Genomic DNA, 17,448 nt, shown 5'->3' with positions numbered 1-17,448 from the left:
ATTTTGCTTACCCAATTATAACTCTGCCCTTTTTATATCAATTTACGAATTTTTTCGTTACTTGATCTTATTTTTCGGTAATTATTTTGTGAGTTTGAACATCACATAACTAAAATTGTGTTCCAATTTCTTTGTCAAATTGATACTTGATACTATTCCTAATTATTATGTTTCTTTTGATATAATGTTTCGCTGAGTTATGTTGTAAAACATCTTTATAAAGGTTGGTCTCTGTATTTTTAAACATTTTTTCTCATAAATATTATTTCTTTATACTGAGACACTAGAGCTGTGATAGCTAAGGCACAATGAAATTTACGGTCCTAAGTGAATATTTAATTCTCAATCCTTTTGATAGGACATACCGCTGCATCAAGATTGTAACCACTGCACTGAATAGCACTGTATTGAAAAAAAAATAAACTGCAGGATTCGTATCACTGGATAAAGAAAATCTTGTTTACATTTAATTATTTTTGATGACGATAAAACGTAGTACAGTTTTTCAGTATTTTTACGAATCTAAATATTTTTGGGAATTGTAAATTTTAGTGATATTCGGAGTATATTTAAAAGAAATACCGAAAAGAAAACCTACTATATAAAAAAAATATTAGAAATTTTATTTTAAAGTTTGTTGAGTAAATAATGCAATGGATATTATTCATATTCCTAGACATCCATTATAATCTAAAAAGTACTGATATTTATTTATTTCATGATCCATTATATTTTGGTTACCGGCCAAAATGGCAGACAGAAAATTTTGATTACTGATGCTGTAAAAACAATAGTAAATATTCCATTTTTATTGAATATGTTATTGAAAAGAAAATGATATTTTTGAAAAAATATGCAAAAGTGAATGGAAAATAATAATTAAATGAACTTGGTTGCCTTATTATTTTGATCATATAAGTAATTAATAACTGAAGAGGAATTTTTTCGGTAAAGGTAATATTATTAAAAGGTAATATTAATTAAATTATGTATGTTTAAAAACTTCTTATACCATTGCTTGAATATAAAATATCTAATTAATTAGAAATAAAATACTTTTCTATTTCAGGAGAAAGAAAGAGAATTGGTGAATTGTGAGCTAATAGCTCCAGTTGTGGCCATGTCCAACTGGATGTTGGCTTAGTTATGAAGCCTCAGAGGCTAATGTCGATAATTCCCCACCACAGATGGAAATATCCGCCTTCCACATGACTTATATTTCTATCATCATGACACTATGGGAGATATTAACTTTCATCATATTTCAAGGTACTAATTTATTTTGACTATTAAAATGTTTTTGATTCACTAAAAACTCACCAGACAAGAACTAGTCAATCCGAGAATAATTATGAAAAGCACCATCGATTACCATGAAATCTTTCTCTGAACTTGATATTACCTACGATTCGGATTTATTCTCTGCATATCATTTCATTTTTTATACTTATGTTTAATGAATAAATTTTTAGTTTAGTTTTCCTCTGACTAAATTGTTTACGTATTTTATTTAATCAGAAATCTGTCATGATATTTATGGTAAACAAATAATAAAATCATTCAGTAGTTGCAGATTCCTGAAAGAACTAATTATTTTAGTACGTTTTCCAAGATTTTAATACATTTTTTGATCATCACTTCCAACAACTCATTCCTATATTTATTTTCATTTTGAAGTTTTACTAGCTTTGTTACAAAATTTTGGAACTGATACAAACTTTAAAATAGCATATTTTTTTTAAAGTTACTTAGTTAAACTGAAGATGTTACTTAATGATATATATCGTAATCTAATGTGACAAATTAATCTTTGATAAAGAACAGTGAAATTTCATTGATATCGTAATCTCTAATTACCCACTAATATCCTTAGTAGACTCCTTTAAAACATGAAAACAGTTATTTTGCACATTATGTGACACTTTATACCCGTTTTCTTCCTTAAGCTCTTTAACATTTTTAATACATGTAAGTACATGCATTAAAAATAATAAAAAACCATTCTCTTCGATGGATAAAAAATAGCTTCAAATAAAGAAAGCAAATTATTTTTGGCTAATGTGCTTAGAAACGAGAAAAGAAGTTCCTTAAAAAGAATAAAACTCGATTGAATCAAGGATAAAAGAAAGCGTCAAAATAAGTTAAGATTAGAAAAAAGAACGTACACTTTGGCGTTGTAAAAAGAGCAAAAAGGTCTCAATATTGGTCAACAGGGATGGAGAAAATACGAAAGAGATACGCTTTAACGGAGATTAGACGAAGGTAAAAAGATGAGAAAAAATCTTCCACAAGCGCGAGCATCCACGGAAGCGGATAGTTTTTCGCACGCCAAAAAACTTTTAGCAGATATTCTTGGTTTATTAATTTTCTATAAAGGATAAGGAATTTGTGAGTACGAAATATTGGATAATAACTCAGCCGGCAAGAGAAATAATCCTAATATGTGTTTATGAGTAACAAAATTATTTTTTTCTCAATTCCATTAGAAAGTATTATTGAGTTAAATTGTTTACTTCATCATTTATAAATCTTATTGAAATTATTATTATATACTGTATGCATATACACGTGGAATAATCAATAGTACTACACTAATGGTACCATATAGCGTTATGTGTGATATAATTCTATTATAGCATATTATCAAATGCCATAAATAATATCATTATATAGTATCACAGCATAGTATCATATATCACACGTATTACTGAAATATAGTATCATATGTCACGTGTATTGCCATAATATCATGTCATATATCACGTGTATTATCATATTATAGTATCACATGTCACGTGTATTATCATAATATAGCATCATATGTCACGTTTTATCATAATTTAGAATCATATCACACATGTATTATCATAATATATTACCGTTAGCCTTTCCAAAGATTTTTTTTTATTTTAGTTTGAAAATTTATACTTAATATTTTATAAATAGGTTAGACTAAAAGTTGTAATAAGGCTTTTATTTTTGATTTTTATTTTTCATCATGAACTTTATAACAATAAAATTATTATAGCTTTCGATCTGAAGCGTTAATGATATAAAATCTTATTGCTTCTAATAATTAAATTGCTTAAAGATTTTACTTCAAAACTATAGTTGGTAATTTCTAAAGCAATCATTAATCTTATTTACCAAATACTTAAGTTTTTATCTTAAGACATTAATATATCAGTTTTTATTCGTAAGTTCATAAAAAACTTTATTTTTTTACAATTTTTACATAAAAGAAAATTGTTTCTCAAAAAAAACATTTGTAATTAAATATCCTTTGCAGGTTAAGACTCTAATATTAAAAGTGATAAAAAAGAGTATCAGACAAATCTCAGAAACTCTAGTCAGTGTAAGATACTATTCTAAAAATGAACACAGGTAAAAAAACATTTTACTCTAAAACTTAAGGTTCAGAGGTGCAAACTATCATAACCCGTGACATTATTATACATTATGTTACACTTTCACCAAAATAAGCACTCATATTTTTGTTAAGAAATATTTATAACATAGAAGCAAATGAAAAGATACAAATTTTTAATTAATTTAAAAAAAATATTAATCACAAAAAATAGAAAAAATATGCCAACCAAATTCTGATGCTCATTGTAAAATTCATATCAGGTGATATTTTTTTTATAAAATAGACACACATTTTTTTTACTGTCATATTTGAAAAATATTTATAATTTTGAAAAGTGCAAGTTTCAATTTTAAGGACAGACAGATTAAAAATACTTATTAAAAAAAGACAGCAATAATCAAATTTTTTTGCAGTGCAAAGCTTTAAGATAATTTTTAAATGTCCATTTAATCTTCACATAAAATTCTGCTTTTAAACAAAGTAAACATTTTATAATTTACATAATTTTTGAAGCTTTTACTATTCAGAAGAAAAGAAGTAACATTTTTAAGATAAACTGAAAAAAACGAATTTTAGTTATAACTAAAAATCACAGTGTATAGTATCTTTAGAAAGATATGAAGTCAATGAAAAGTATTTTATGGCTTAAGACAGTCTCCCATATATCATTCGGAAAATAACAAAAATATATTTTCTGAAAAAGAATTGTTTCAATTGAAATTAAACAACTGAAATGAATTGAATTGATGGAATTAATTTTTTATCTGTTCAATCCTTTCTTTAACCTTTTGACGCAGATGGGAAGCCGGCTTCCCTTTTGTACGTTTTTACTGACACTCTAATTACAGGTAAAATATGTTTCAGTATTTTTTAATTATAAAAAAAATCAGTCAAACAATTACTAAAAAAATCCGTTAAATTTTATTAATTACATTTGTTTTTAAGTATTAAATAAGAAAAAGTGGCTGGAATATTTTTTCATTCATATTAAAAAAATTATCATAATTGGTTTTATAAATTAAAAAAATTTTGACAATGAATAACTGTTTGTCTTAGATCTAAAATAACTATGAATAAATTAAAATTTGAAACACATTTTTGGAAGATTGTAAGATATGATTTGAGATAAAGAAGAATTTACCTTTCACACAGAAGTGTATGCCGGTGTCCTATGTTGTATTCCATAATCATAAACTTTTCCATGTTAAATATAATATTTTCCCCTCATTTTGACCTAAATTCACACAAAATAATGAAAAAAGCATGAAAAATACGTTTAATAAAAATTCTGCTCAATAACATCTAAATTAATCAATAAAATTTATCTCATTGATTATTCTGATCGAAATTAATATATATTTAATTTTTTCATATTGCATTTAGCATAAAGAAATTTCATATAAATGTCAAAATACATTTATTTTGACATTTATATGAATTATATATATATATATATATGCTTCTCACAAAAAATTGTCTAAGTTTAAAATTTCTAAGAAAAGATATTGAAATCAAATGCCTCAAACAATTTAACATCTTCATCTATAAATATTTATCAATAATAATAATGCAGCAAAATATTTTCATTGATACATGCAGCTTTTCAATTTCACTCTGTATGTTATTTTTTACTTAATCTACTATTTTTAAAACACTTTTTTTGAATTTAAACTAACATTTTGGTTACAACGAATTCAGTTACACTTTACATTCCAAAGAAATATTCAGCCTAGTGTATTACTCATATATCATTTTAAATCTTCAATTTAAACGCTATTTTATATGATTCATAGTTCAATTTTGCGCAAAGATCACGTACGTGGAAGGTAATATTTAACATTTTTATTTCGTACAATATAGATTCTAAAGCGTGATGAAAATTAAATTAAAATTTCTGCGAGGAACTTTTTTTTCGTCCTTCCGATTTCGATATTTGTGATTTACCTTTTACTCTGCTAAAGTAAAACTTTGTTTGTGTTTTATTTTCAGGCAATAATGAATAAAATATGGTGTGCAAGGCATAAAATATGGTTAAAAAGCATGACATAAATAAAAATAATTTCGAAAATATAGATTTAAAAATGAACCTATGTTTGAACTAATATGAATAAATATCAAAGAATGCTATTCATTGCTCTTTTGTTTTTGCCTTAAAAATCATAATATTTATCCTCATAATTTGCAATAATATTTTATTAAAATCAAACTTCCCCTAACTAAAAACTTCGATTTGTTTATTTACCTTAATTTCTAATTTATTCATCTAATTTTATAAAATTTTGAAATAAAGAACATATTTGCTTTTTTGCAACTTTGCTAAATTTTATCTTCGCTAAAAGTTACTTCATGTGCATAAAGGAATATTACAAACACCGGTCTTGATATTTTCTTGGATTCCTCAATTAGCGAAGGCGTAGTGGTTAAAGCACTGAACTGTTATTGTTCTAGACAGGGGTTCAAATCGTGTCTTCAGGCCAACTTAGCTTCAGATCCATGGGTACTAGCATGCCTGGTTAGTAAAAGAGGCTAGTACTCAATGCTTACCACGGTGCCGATGAAATGTCTTGGTTTCGAAAATGTGAAGCGTTAGCTACTTTGATCCACTTTGCCGAAAAATTATATAATTATGAAATTCTGAGAATTACGCAGAAGCTTTAGTTTTAATTCTGAAGCAACTTCTTGAGCTATTTTCCCAAAGACAACGCTTAATGTATAAGAATATTTTATAATCAGTTTGGTTGCTTATTAAGGATATATTTTTTAAAATTTGTAAGACTTGTAATTTTGTTTAACTCTTGTTGAAATTTTGTGCAAAAAAATACATTCCACATTTTTAATAAAGAGCTTATCTTAAATTTAAAAAGAAAAAGAACTGTAATCACTTTCAGAAATTGCCGACTGGTAATATTTATTGCTCCGGATCACAATAACTTTTCCAATCGTGCCAAATTTCAGAGGTTTTGTGATCTTTTTTTTCTCTATCTAGCGAATGATATTAGGTCACATTTAAACCAATCTAGAACATTCCACGAACGAGAGTTTATGTACAGTATATATCAGAAGATCAATTAGTTTTTTAATAAAATTACAGTGGGAAAGTTAAACTGTGCGCTTGTGTCGTAAATGCAATGGGGCAATGTAGCTAAATTTCTACTTGTTAGGAATACAAATCATTATAAACTGAAAGTTCATAAGACGTTGCGTAAACGGCTCAGGCCATAGGAACCATACACATGAAGAAACACAGCGGAAACAATTCTGGTAAAATTACCATACTGTATGGTAATGACATTCTTTGGTAAAAGATACAATAATTCTGGCTTATAAATATTCAGTATTTAAACCATTAATTTGGTAATGTTTCCGTTCTTATGGTAGCAGTTTACAGGAAATTTTATTTTTATAATTATAGTACTCATTGCCAAGCATTTTATCAAAAATACGAAACTGAAATGCAAAATGGTTTTAATGCCATGCTTTAAGATACCATGATAAAATTACCAAATTTTACCAAATTGATCAAATATCAACACATATTATAATATCATATTTTACGGTTAATTTTACTAAAATAATTACCAAAGCGCTGCGGTAAGAATTACCGTTTTTTCTGGTGTTCCCATAGATCCAGAAATACGGTACATTTTATCATACCCTGGTAGTTTTGACCATACTTTTTTCGAAGTGTAAAGAAGTAACGATAAAAAAAAATTCAAATAGCTATCACGCAATACAAAAGCTAAAATTCAATTGCAATTCCAATACTCCCCATGGGAGAAGATAGAAAGAGAATTTTTTTCTTTTATATCCGAAAATCCAGGATTTTAATAGAAAAAAATGAGCAAAATCAAATCTATCGCAAAAAGGGAAAAAAATAGAGGAATAAAAACAAATGTTAACCTAAACATTAGATCAAAACTAAGGGGCACAGTGGACATTGAAAATGGGTAAGGCCTTTGTAAAATTGATAGTGAAAATATTTGAAACTAATAAAATGCTAAGTTAAGAAACGAAAGACAACATACTACTTTCTCATACTCGTCAGTGACAAAGCTCAATGATCGGATTTTAAGAAAAGTTGATCGAAACCCAAATAAACTAAATCGCTCACAAGGATTAATCATTTAGTCAATAATTTTTTTAGTCAACAATACTATGAAAAATAACATAAAATTATTCAATAACATAATATTCTAATTGTTATTATTGTATTATCCATACAGAGAAATTAGAGGTTTTCTGAATCTGGAATGTGACTTCTTGTAATACATATCTAGCAGGTGTTGCTTCAGAAATAATTTTACTCTCATTATTGTTATTAATTTTTCATGTTTTTAGAAGCTTGCGTTAACCCTATAACTAATTAGTATAATACGGTAGTTTTAAGCTCTTAAGTAACAGGGAATATTTTATAAAATTTTACAAATTTATTGCGATTTGTCAAAAGCAGTTTTCCCTAGTTTCCCTCGTTCTTTCTAAGAAAACTGAAATAAGACCTATGCAAAACTACTGAAAGTCAAACATAGTTGCTCAAAATCGCCTTATTGATATTTATTAACGAATATATTAAAATTTAGGTTAAGTAATTTCAGACTAGTTTCAGAATAAGCAATTTTTAAAAACAATAAATTTGATTTTTTTAAATATTTTAATTGAAAATAAAAAAGATTCAAAGTAAATATAATTAATTTTTACTAGTTCTTCGAAATTCTAAATACTCATAAAAACATCACTCATAAAGCAACGTTTTCAAAAATAAAAAGTAACAGATTTGAATAAAAGACATCAATTCATTGTCTGTCAGTGGTAATAATCAATTAGAAGAGTATGTGATATTTTGTGATTATAAAACATATTTAGTTATTATGTGAATAATGTTCTAAAAGCAAGGTAGGCCTTGTTCGGCATTTAGATATTTGAAGTGGAATCTAAATTTGAATTCCTTCAAGAAAATATTTTAGATAACATTGAAGATTAATTCAAGGGATTAATACCCAGTATTGATCCACATACTTCTCAACTGGGTAATAGTTAATAAAAAAATGTTAAAAATCGATCTTATAGTGAAAGATTTCTTAGTTATAAAAATATTTAAAATTATTGGAATATGTAAAGCATTTATTTTTTTAAATTTAGTTTTTGCGTATTCCAATAAATATGATAATTTAATAAAATAATAATTTTATTTAGAACTATTCTTTATTGATGCAGATTTAATTTAATTACTTTTTTTTCCTCGTCATTTGAAGATTTTTTTTAACCTTCCAGAAATTTTTTCACTTCTCTTTTTTTCATTTTATCAGATTTAGTAGCATAACACTTTCGCTCTGTTACGCCATTTCAGTTTAGCGGGTTTGGCGCAGTTCTAAGCGCTTCTAGCTTTTGCGTTCTTAAATTCTAAATTTTATCCATCCGAAAAATAATAAATTTAGATAAAATAAATATAAATTTAGATTAAAATGTGTGTAATTATTACATAACAACCTTAAATGTACTAAATAACAATAAAAATATAACTTTTTGGAGCAATATTTATGATCAATTAGACATTCAATTTCTGTCACTTAAACGCCGTCATTTCGGATCTACCATTTTGAAAATTGAAATTTTATTATTAAATTCTTAATCCCATACATTTCGAAAACCCATATATTTCGATAATCTTCAGAAAATATAATTGAAAAGTACTAAGTTTTCTCCGAGTTCTTAAACTATTACCTCCGTTGTCATTAAACATTAGTGTGACTGTATTGTGTTAGTTATATTTATTTGTTGAAGAATCAAACTGGTGTGTATTAATTAACACCTTTTAAGGCAGCATTCAAGGAAAAAGAATACGCGTTTGAAAAAAACGCGCTTTATTTCTTTAATGAAAATTACGATGAAATGATTCACTCCCCCTCCTTCCTCCTGAACTTAGGGCGTCAACTGTCTATTTTTCTCTTATTGTATTTTGCCTGATGACGGAGAATTTGTTGCTGCCGAAACACGTAGTTTTATTTATCTGTGTAAACGTCGCAAAAAGTCTACATAAATATTTATAAATATATTTGAGATTGAAAATGATGGTGTGTTTGATGCTTGTACTTTAAAAAAAATAAAGTTTCATATTGTTGTCCTTAATCAGAAACAATCACGTAAGAAAACTCATTAAATACTTTAAACATCATATTCATATTAACAAATTATCAAGACATTCAAATGCAAATGTAAAAGGCACCTTTTAGTTTTTCCAAAACAAAATAATCCTAAGCAAATAAAAGACCCCAAATGATTAGAAATGAAAAATGATTATTTTTCTTAAGTACACTCGAGTATTGTTTTCACACTATAAGTGGGAACGTTAAAGAAATAAAAGCCATCAAAAGAAACAACGACACGCATTGTCAGCATAAGAGCCACACCCTTTAAATGTATGCATCGTATTTATTACTTATATGCAAAACACCATGTTAAGCCACATTTTGATACACCCTTTCTGTGTGAAAAGTTGACTGTATTTATTCTCAATTACTCTTAGGAATCAGGAAAAATTATTCTTGTCTATCGATCTAGAACAATTAGACTTAAAGTTAATTCCAAATATGGAGTCGGTCATAAAGCTTGGTTTTCTCAATCGTGGAAAGCCATTGTGATTTCCGATCCATTAACACGTACATGACTAGAATCTGTTTCGAGGACGAATTCAAACTATACTTTAATAGCCTAAATATGACTTCGGAATCTCCTTCTTGGGGGGTAATTCTGGTAGGTGTATGTATGATAATAAAAAATAATAATAAAAGGGGAAAGTAAAGGAAAATCGATCGTCTACGTGACATGGAATAGGCGAAGCTAGCTAGACCATGAATAATACAGGGCCAGAAGTCTAACCGGGCAAGGTTTGGTTGAGCGAAACAAAAAATTCTCATTGGCCCAATTCCAAACCACAATGATTCATGTGCAGGAGGTTTATGGCAGGATATGATGGCATAGGTGATGTATAGCATTGGTTGGCATCAATCACAACGCCCATTAGGGGGGAAAAATCGACGCTCACGTTAGTACTATCTTGTGGACCTCTAATTGGCCGGCACATTTTTTATTATAGCATTTCACTTTTCAGAAACCTTTACGTGTTTTGGCAAAATGTTCCGATTCGGTCGATCATTTCGAGACTACGGATATACTTAATTCCCTACTCAAAATAACACGTGCACTTCATTTGTCTTTCTTTCCAAATAAATAAAACCCATTCCTAAAATTATAACTTATAGATGAATAAAAGAATGAATTACATTCCTCAATGGCTTTACCACATTTATATAAATCGCCTAAAGTAAATAATTAAAGAAGAAAAGATATAATGAAATACTTCTCTCCAAAATAATCATCGCTGTAAAAGCTTTCTCCATTTCCCCTTCATATAAACTTTGATTAAATAAATCCGTTTAATTTTTGCAATGAAATAAAAGTATAAAATTTGCAAACTGCAGAATTTTTTTTCTTCTGAAATGGTAATTCTATGTCGAAAGGTTTAAATGTAAATGAAATCACAAATTATTACAAAATTTTGTTCCAAAAATTTTGTAAACAACAATAAGACTTCTTTTTTTTCTGTCCTCATTTCCAACAGCTCTCCCATATATTAAAAAATGCAATTAAAATTGTTTGATATTTAATTTGAAGTTATTCTTAAAATTTAAAGTTTATTTTACAAAATAAAAGTTTTCTTTAAAAATTAAAGCTCTACATTATAAATTATTGTATTTCATTATTTCATTTTCCAGAAGCCTTTGTGTGTTTTTACAAAATGTTTCGATTCAGTCGATCATTTCGAGACGGTGGATGCTCTTACTTCCCGACTCAAAATAACAAGTTCACTTCATTTGTTTTTCCTCCCGGATAAAAAAAAACATTCCTAAAATTATATTCTGTAGATGAAAAAAAGAATGAATTACGTTCCTCAATGGCTTTACCACATTTATATAATTGGCCTAAAGTAAATAATTAAAGAAGAAAAGATAAAATGAAAACCTTCTTTCAAAATATCCATCGCTGCTAAAGCTTTCTTAATTTCCTCTTCAAATAATATTTGAATAAATATGTTTAATTTTTTATGATAAAAAAACACACAATCAATAATGAAGAGACATAATGAAAAGACATGATGAAATACTTCTTTAAAAATATCAATCGCTGTAATAGCTTTCTTTATTTCCTCTTCAATCAAATTATTCGAAAATATTTGATCAAATAAATCCGTTTATTGCTTGGGAATAAAAATATAAAAAAAATTAAATTAAATAAAAATAATTAAAATGAAAATAATTAAAATTAAAGTATAAAATAATTAAAATGTAATAAAAATTAAATTAAATTAACTATTAAAAGTAAATAATTAAAGAAGAAAAGATATAAAGAAATACTCCTTTCAAAAGATCCATCGTTGCTAAAGCTTTCCTTACTTCCTCTTCAAACAAATCCGTTTATTTTTTGCAATGAAATAATAATATAAATCAAATAAGAGAGTAAATAGTTAAAGAAGAAAAAAGGTATTCGAAGACTTCTTTCAAAATATTCATTGTTGTGAAAGCTTTCTTTATTTCCTCTTCAAATGACGTTTGATCAAATAAATAAATTTGTTTCTGGCAATGCAATGAAAATATGTAAAACAATAAAAATGTCAGTAATTAAGGACGAAAAGATATAATGAAATACTTCTTTCAAAATATTCATCGCTCTAAGAGCTTTCTTTATTTCCTCTTCAAATAACGTTTGATCAAATAAATCCGTTCATTTTTCGTGATGAAATAAAAATATTAAAGAAATAAATGTAAATAAATACAAAAAATACGATCAGAAACTATAACGCATCAATGTATAAATTAAGGAATTATATTTCTGTATGGGTAAACTAATTTATGATTGTTAAGTAAACAAATAATATATATATATATATATATTTATATGACCTCTAATATTTAGATACAAATAAGACAATTGCGAATACTAAAAATATTTGCAGTACTTTCGTAATGGAGAGGCTTAGTAACAAAAAAAATGTTACATTATATATATTTAAAATTGCTCAATTTTCACAAATATTATTGCTCAATAATCACATATATTTAAAATTGCTCAATTTTCTAGGTGAATGATGGGAATTATAGCTACAACATAAAGACATGTAATTTAGAGATATTTTTTTATTCGTTGAATTCGTAATTTAAAAGAAAATCAGAAGTGTATCTTAGAGTCTTCTTGCAGTTGTTAGACATATCGTGCATATTGCGTACACATCTTACATAATTGTTACATTGTGCTTTAGAGGTCATAACGCAAAATAAAAAACACGAAGTATTATAGAAATTTTTAATATATAGTAGGTTATATATTATATATATATACGGAANGATTCTCAGCAGAAGCTTGTAAGTGGTTGACGGAGAATAGAAGTATCAAAGGAGTAGGTTCTGATACCGCGTCCATTGATCCAGGTACAAGCACCAGTTCACCCTGTCACGGTTATGTTCTAGGGCGTAGATTGTTTATCCTAGAAAATGTTGCCAATATGAATAAAATTCCAATTGCAGGTGCTAAACTTTACATATTTCCAATGAAAATCGGTAAAGGAAGTGCAGCACCAACTCGAATTGTAGCATCTTTTCGAAATTAAAAATTGATAAACACGCGAGCTGTTTCATCTAGAATAATTAAATCTATAGCATGTGGTTCAAATAAATTTTGAATCCCAATGAAGTTACATACATATTAATTGAAATTTTATAGCCTGATAGATAATGATACGAAAATATTTTCATTTTGTATCTTGCGTTATTGATTTAAAAATACATACTTTCCATTTCATTTTTAAAACTCAAATTAACTTATGAATAAAAGGAAAATTCCACACTATTTAAAATAAAATCAATGCAAAATCTTTAAAAAGGATCATCCTAAATTTATCATATTCGATAAATGGTATTGCAAAAAATCGTGTAATAATTGAGATTATTTAAAATCATTCCACTTGCGTTTGTCAATAATTTGCCACCATTACCACCATAATGCATAATATTTTTTTTAAAAAAATGAAATTTATCTGCATGAGAATTCAAAACTGTTAGGCCACTATAATATTAAAGTGGTATATATAAAGTTAATAAAGTATATATATATATATATATATAATAGTTTAGCATTGTTAAATTAATAGGAGCCGAATTTAAGATTTTTCTCAAAATGTGCAATTGCTGTTATTTAAACAATTTGTACGTAACGCGTAAATTATTAAGTAAAACTAAAACTAATTCCTTTTTTTTAAAGTAAACTGAAAATATGTAGATAGTGAGATACTTACTAAAAAACTATACACTTTTGGACAAAATAACATATACGTCTATTATACATCCCCAACGGGTATGGGATAGTCTGGCTTGCAAGGCACTGGACAAGACGAATCCAGCCAGCCGAAAACTCCCCACGTAGTAAATGGTGACTGGCGCACGTTAAATCTTTTGGGTCACAAAGTCCTCAATGTTCCCATAACAAATTATAAAGAGGGTACTGAATTGGAGATTGATAATTCTTTGGTTCAGGTCAAAATTACGTTACGTGAATGAAAGAATAGATGAATGAATGGATTAGCCCTATAAACTGGAGTGACGTTTGGGTCAGACAGAAGTCAAACTCTTGGCCATAGATGGCGCTACTGGAAAACACGAGCAATCGCACCCTTTGCCTTAATGACTTACGGCAACAGACATTCCCTATAGAGAACAGGAAAATGCATATTTCATTTTGTGTTTAGCAATATGTTATATCACATGCCCACAAATCATATTACTCTCAATTACTAAAAGGATTTAGAGAAAAATTATTGCGTTTATTTTGAAACAAAATTCATTTTTAGAAGGGAGTAAGTGGTATTGAAACTTAAAGTAATAAATAAGCTACATCAACGTTGCTAAAAGACAGTTTAAAGAAAACTCATATAGTACTTAAAGATATATACGGAAAAAATTAAACATTTGAAAATCATAAACTTTCGAATCCAAGAAGAAGTAATAAAGAATATTCCAAACAAATGTATATATTTGATTTTATATTTGATGTGTGTAACTTGCAAACTAGGTGAATTTTCCTGCATAATAAATTTAGAAAACAAAATGTAAGCAAAACTATTAAAAACCCGTAAAAATACTTTAGAAAGTTTAGAAACATTAAAAAAAATTGTTGCAGAAATAATTAACAGTTCTCATTCTTTTATTCACGGAAGGATTCTCTAATAGAAGAATAATTATTTTAATAGTAAAAATCAAACGTAACTTATATGCTGGTAATATATACTCGCTCTTAATGAAACAATTACTGCTAATAAACATTTACAGACTTTGAACTTATCTAACCAGTAAGTAAATTTATTCTCTCATAATATTATTAAACGCCCCGAACTATAAATCTATTTCTGGTTAAATGATTGTTACACACGAAACAATTTAAATGGGTGAAATAATATTTCACGAAATCCACTTTCAAGTTCTACATTTAGGAAATAATTAGATAAGAAACTCAATTTGGAAGCAAATTAGATTTCATAAAGTAAAATTAAATTAGTAAAGTGCTCAGAGACTTTAAGGTTAATTTTGCGAAAAATGTCCTTCAGTGGTGACAATCATACAGCTACGAATTAAGTTTATTACCTTAAATATCTCATTCTACATACACTGCAGCTTTGCACCAGTATCTATTTACCCTAAACGAATAAATTGCGTAAGAGTACACACTTCCTAGACACTCTGAGTGCTTTCCCAGTAAACGTCTTCTTGCCAGCATTACATTAGTTGTCAGTGTAATTGCAGCGCTAGCCCTAATAAGCTCTAAACAAAGAAATTAAGTTTCTGGTCCAGAGAAGCGTTGCCCACTTGATCTGGCAAGATAATGTCATCTAGGTGTAGGTCGTAAATTAATTCCTTCCGTGTAAGAAATGCCTGTAGGCGTGAATTGATGAAGAAAGAAAAAGAGAAAAGCGGAAAATCTTGGATTATGCCACAAAGCATTCATTTGTCATTAAATGCAGGCATTTTATTTATGGCTTTCTTGACTTGATGCGAGAAAGTTGTTATTAATACTAAGTTATTATTGTGTTTAAAAAGCGGTAAATCATTTTAAGTTCAGAGTTTTGGATACTGGTTTGATAATATATACATTAGAAACTAAAAGTACACACACACATATATATATACACTCATGGACAAAAAAATTAGCGCACCAAGAAGGAGTCGTCAAAATGAAATGAAATTGTACATACGTAATGACTACTTTGATGTAAGTAAATGATTAAAAAATCAAAGATTATTGTTTTTCTTTGATTTTCTAATAATTTACTTATATCAAAGTAGTTATTACGCATGTAAAATTTCATTTTGACGACTCCTTCTTGGTGCGCTAAATTTTTTGTCCATGAGTGTATATATATATATNATAGATAGATAGATAGATAGATAGATAGATAGATAGATAGATAGATATATATATATATATGTGTGTGTGTGTGTGAAACAGTATAAAGCCATAAAACCGTTTATTTCCCCGAAAAATAATCTTTTTTTGTTTTAACAAACGATTTATTTTATAAAATAATCCATGTCAGCATTGTGGTATGTGCGAGTTACAAACAACATTCTTATAGCCAGTTGACGAGGAGATAGGAATTTGAGTCACCTCATTGGAGGGCGAGCACTCTCTTCCCTGAGCTACCACAGCTCTTATGTTTCAGTATTTTATTTTATTTTATAACTGATGTTGAACAACTAACTGAATTCTGACTTTATGACTATCATTGTTCAACTCTGTAGCTTTATATATGAACCCTACCCAAAAGATAAGGGCCCTCCTTTATTAAGCGTTGGGAAAAAGTAGTCTTTGTTGAGGTTTTTTCTTTATTATTTTTTTTATGGAACTAATCCGCATTTCTCGTTTACATACTGCTAATATATATTTTTTGTACAAATACAATTAACACTCGTTTTCTTATCGCAAATCCAAGCAAAAGCAAGAGTATCGTTTTGTAGCAACGATGAAGACTGATTAGAAGACTGATTAGACTGATGAAGAAGATATTAAAAGGCTTCTACTGTGGGGACATATGATAAAAAATTTTCAGCTAAAGTGAACACCCAGATTAACCATCCTTGCATATTTCACGAGACATTGACTAGGTATGATTTGCTATGATATAAAGTAGAATGGCTGTTGTGATGCCCTCTAGTGAGTGGCATGGAGGGCATTACATTTTGTTATCCGTGAATCGCAAGCAGAAAAGAGGGGTACAGCGTTGCAGCAAGGTAGGGTTGTATTACTAAGCGATCATCACTGTTGATACTTTAAAAACTTTACTTTGAACCAAAACAGCGAATGCATCATACATATCATTAGATTTTTTTTCTCAGATATAATCAATAAATATATTTATTGAATCAAACTTTGGAGTTAGCGGTAATATTCTCAGAATACACTGTTTTGATATTTGCCTTTTAATCGAATGGAAATAATAAATAGTATTCACAAATTAATTACTTTTCATAAAATTACATTTTACAAATTTAATTAATTATATCTTTCTTAACTACATCACATAAAATTTAAAATTGCAGAACAAGATTACTTTAAACATTTAAATGGTCTAACAATTTTTACATAATTTTCTCTTCATTACTAGTCTTTTCGATCAGCACAAAATAATGTCAAAAAATAAGTTATTGCGAGCAAGTTCGTCAGTGTTTAATAAAGTTTTGTCCTTTTAAGCTATCTTCTCCGATTAAATTTTGTTTCTCTTTTCTTCTTTTTAGCGTAAAAATACGAAACAAGAGTGTAATTTTCTAAAGTAAATTACTTCGGATGGTATCTCAACATCGTTTCAACCTATAAACAAAGAAGTTGGGTCGATATACACACCATATGTTACTTCTAGAATTATTGATTTTGTTTTATGTCATTCATGTTGATGAAATATGTTATTACTATTTGTTAGATTATCGTAAACTACGATTTATTCTATTATTTTCATTTGTTATTGATTGTTTCATCCCACGTTT

General features: G+C 27.7%; 1 protein-coding gene across 4 annotated transcripts in view; it reads left to right on the top strand.

Annotated features, from left to right (window-relative positions):
• The window catches only part of LOC107442210 (cell adhesion molecule 2), a 277,323-nt gene that overhangs the window by 188,684 nt on the left and 71,191 nt on the right, over positions 1 to 17,448 (top strand). For all 4 annotated transcript variants that reach the window (XM_016055710.3, XM_016055726.3, XM_071187557.1 and 1 more), the window contains one exon: positions 1,070 to 1,269. In XM_016055710.3, the coding sequence (XP_015911196.1) occupies positions 1,188 to 1,269 (82 nt within the window). In that variant the 5' untranslated portion in view covers positions 1,070 to 1,187. The remainder of the gene's footprint in view (positions 1 to 1,069; positions 1,270 to 17,448) is intronic.

This window comes from Parasteatoda tepidariorum, chromosome X1, assembly GCF_043381705.1.
Source record: "Parasteatoda tepidariorum isolate YZ-2023 chromosome X1, CAS_Ptep_4.0, whole genome shotgun sequence".
Classification (NCBI taxonomy): Eukaryota; Metazoa; Arthropoda; class Arachnida; order Araneae; family Theridiidae; genus Parasteatoda; species Parasteatoda tepidariorum.
This window is presented reverse-complemented; position numbering and strand designations above follow the sequence as displayed.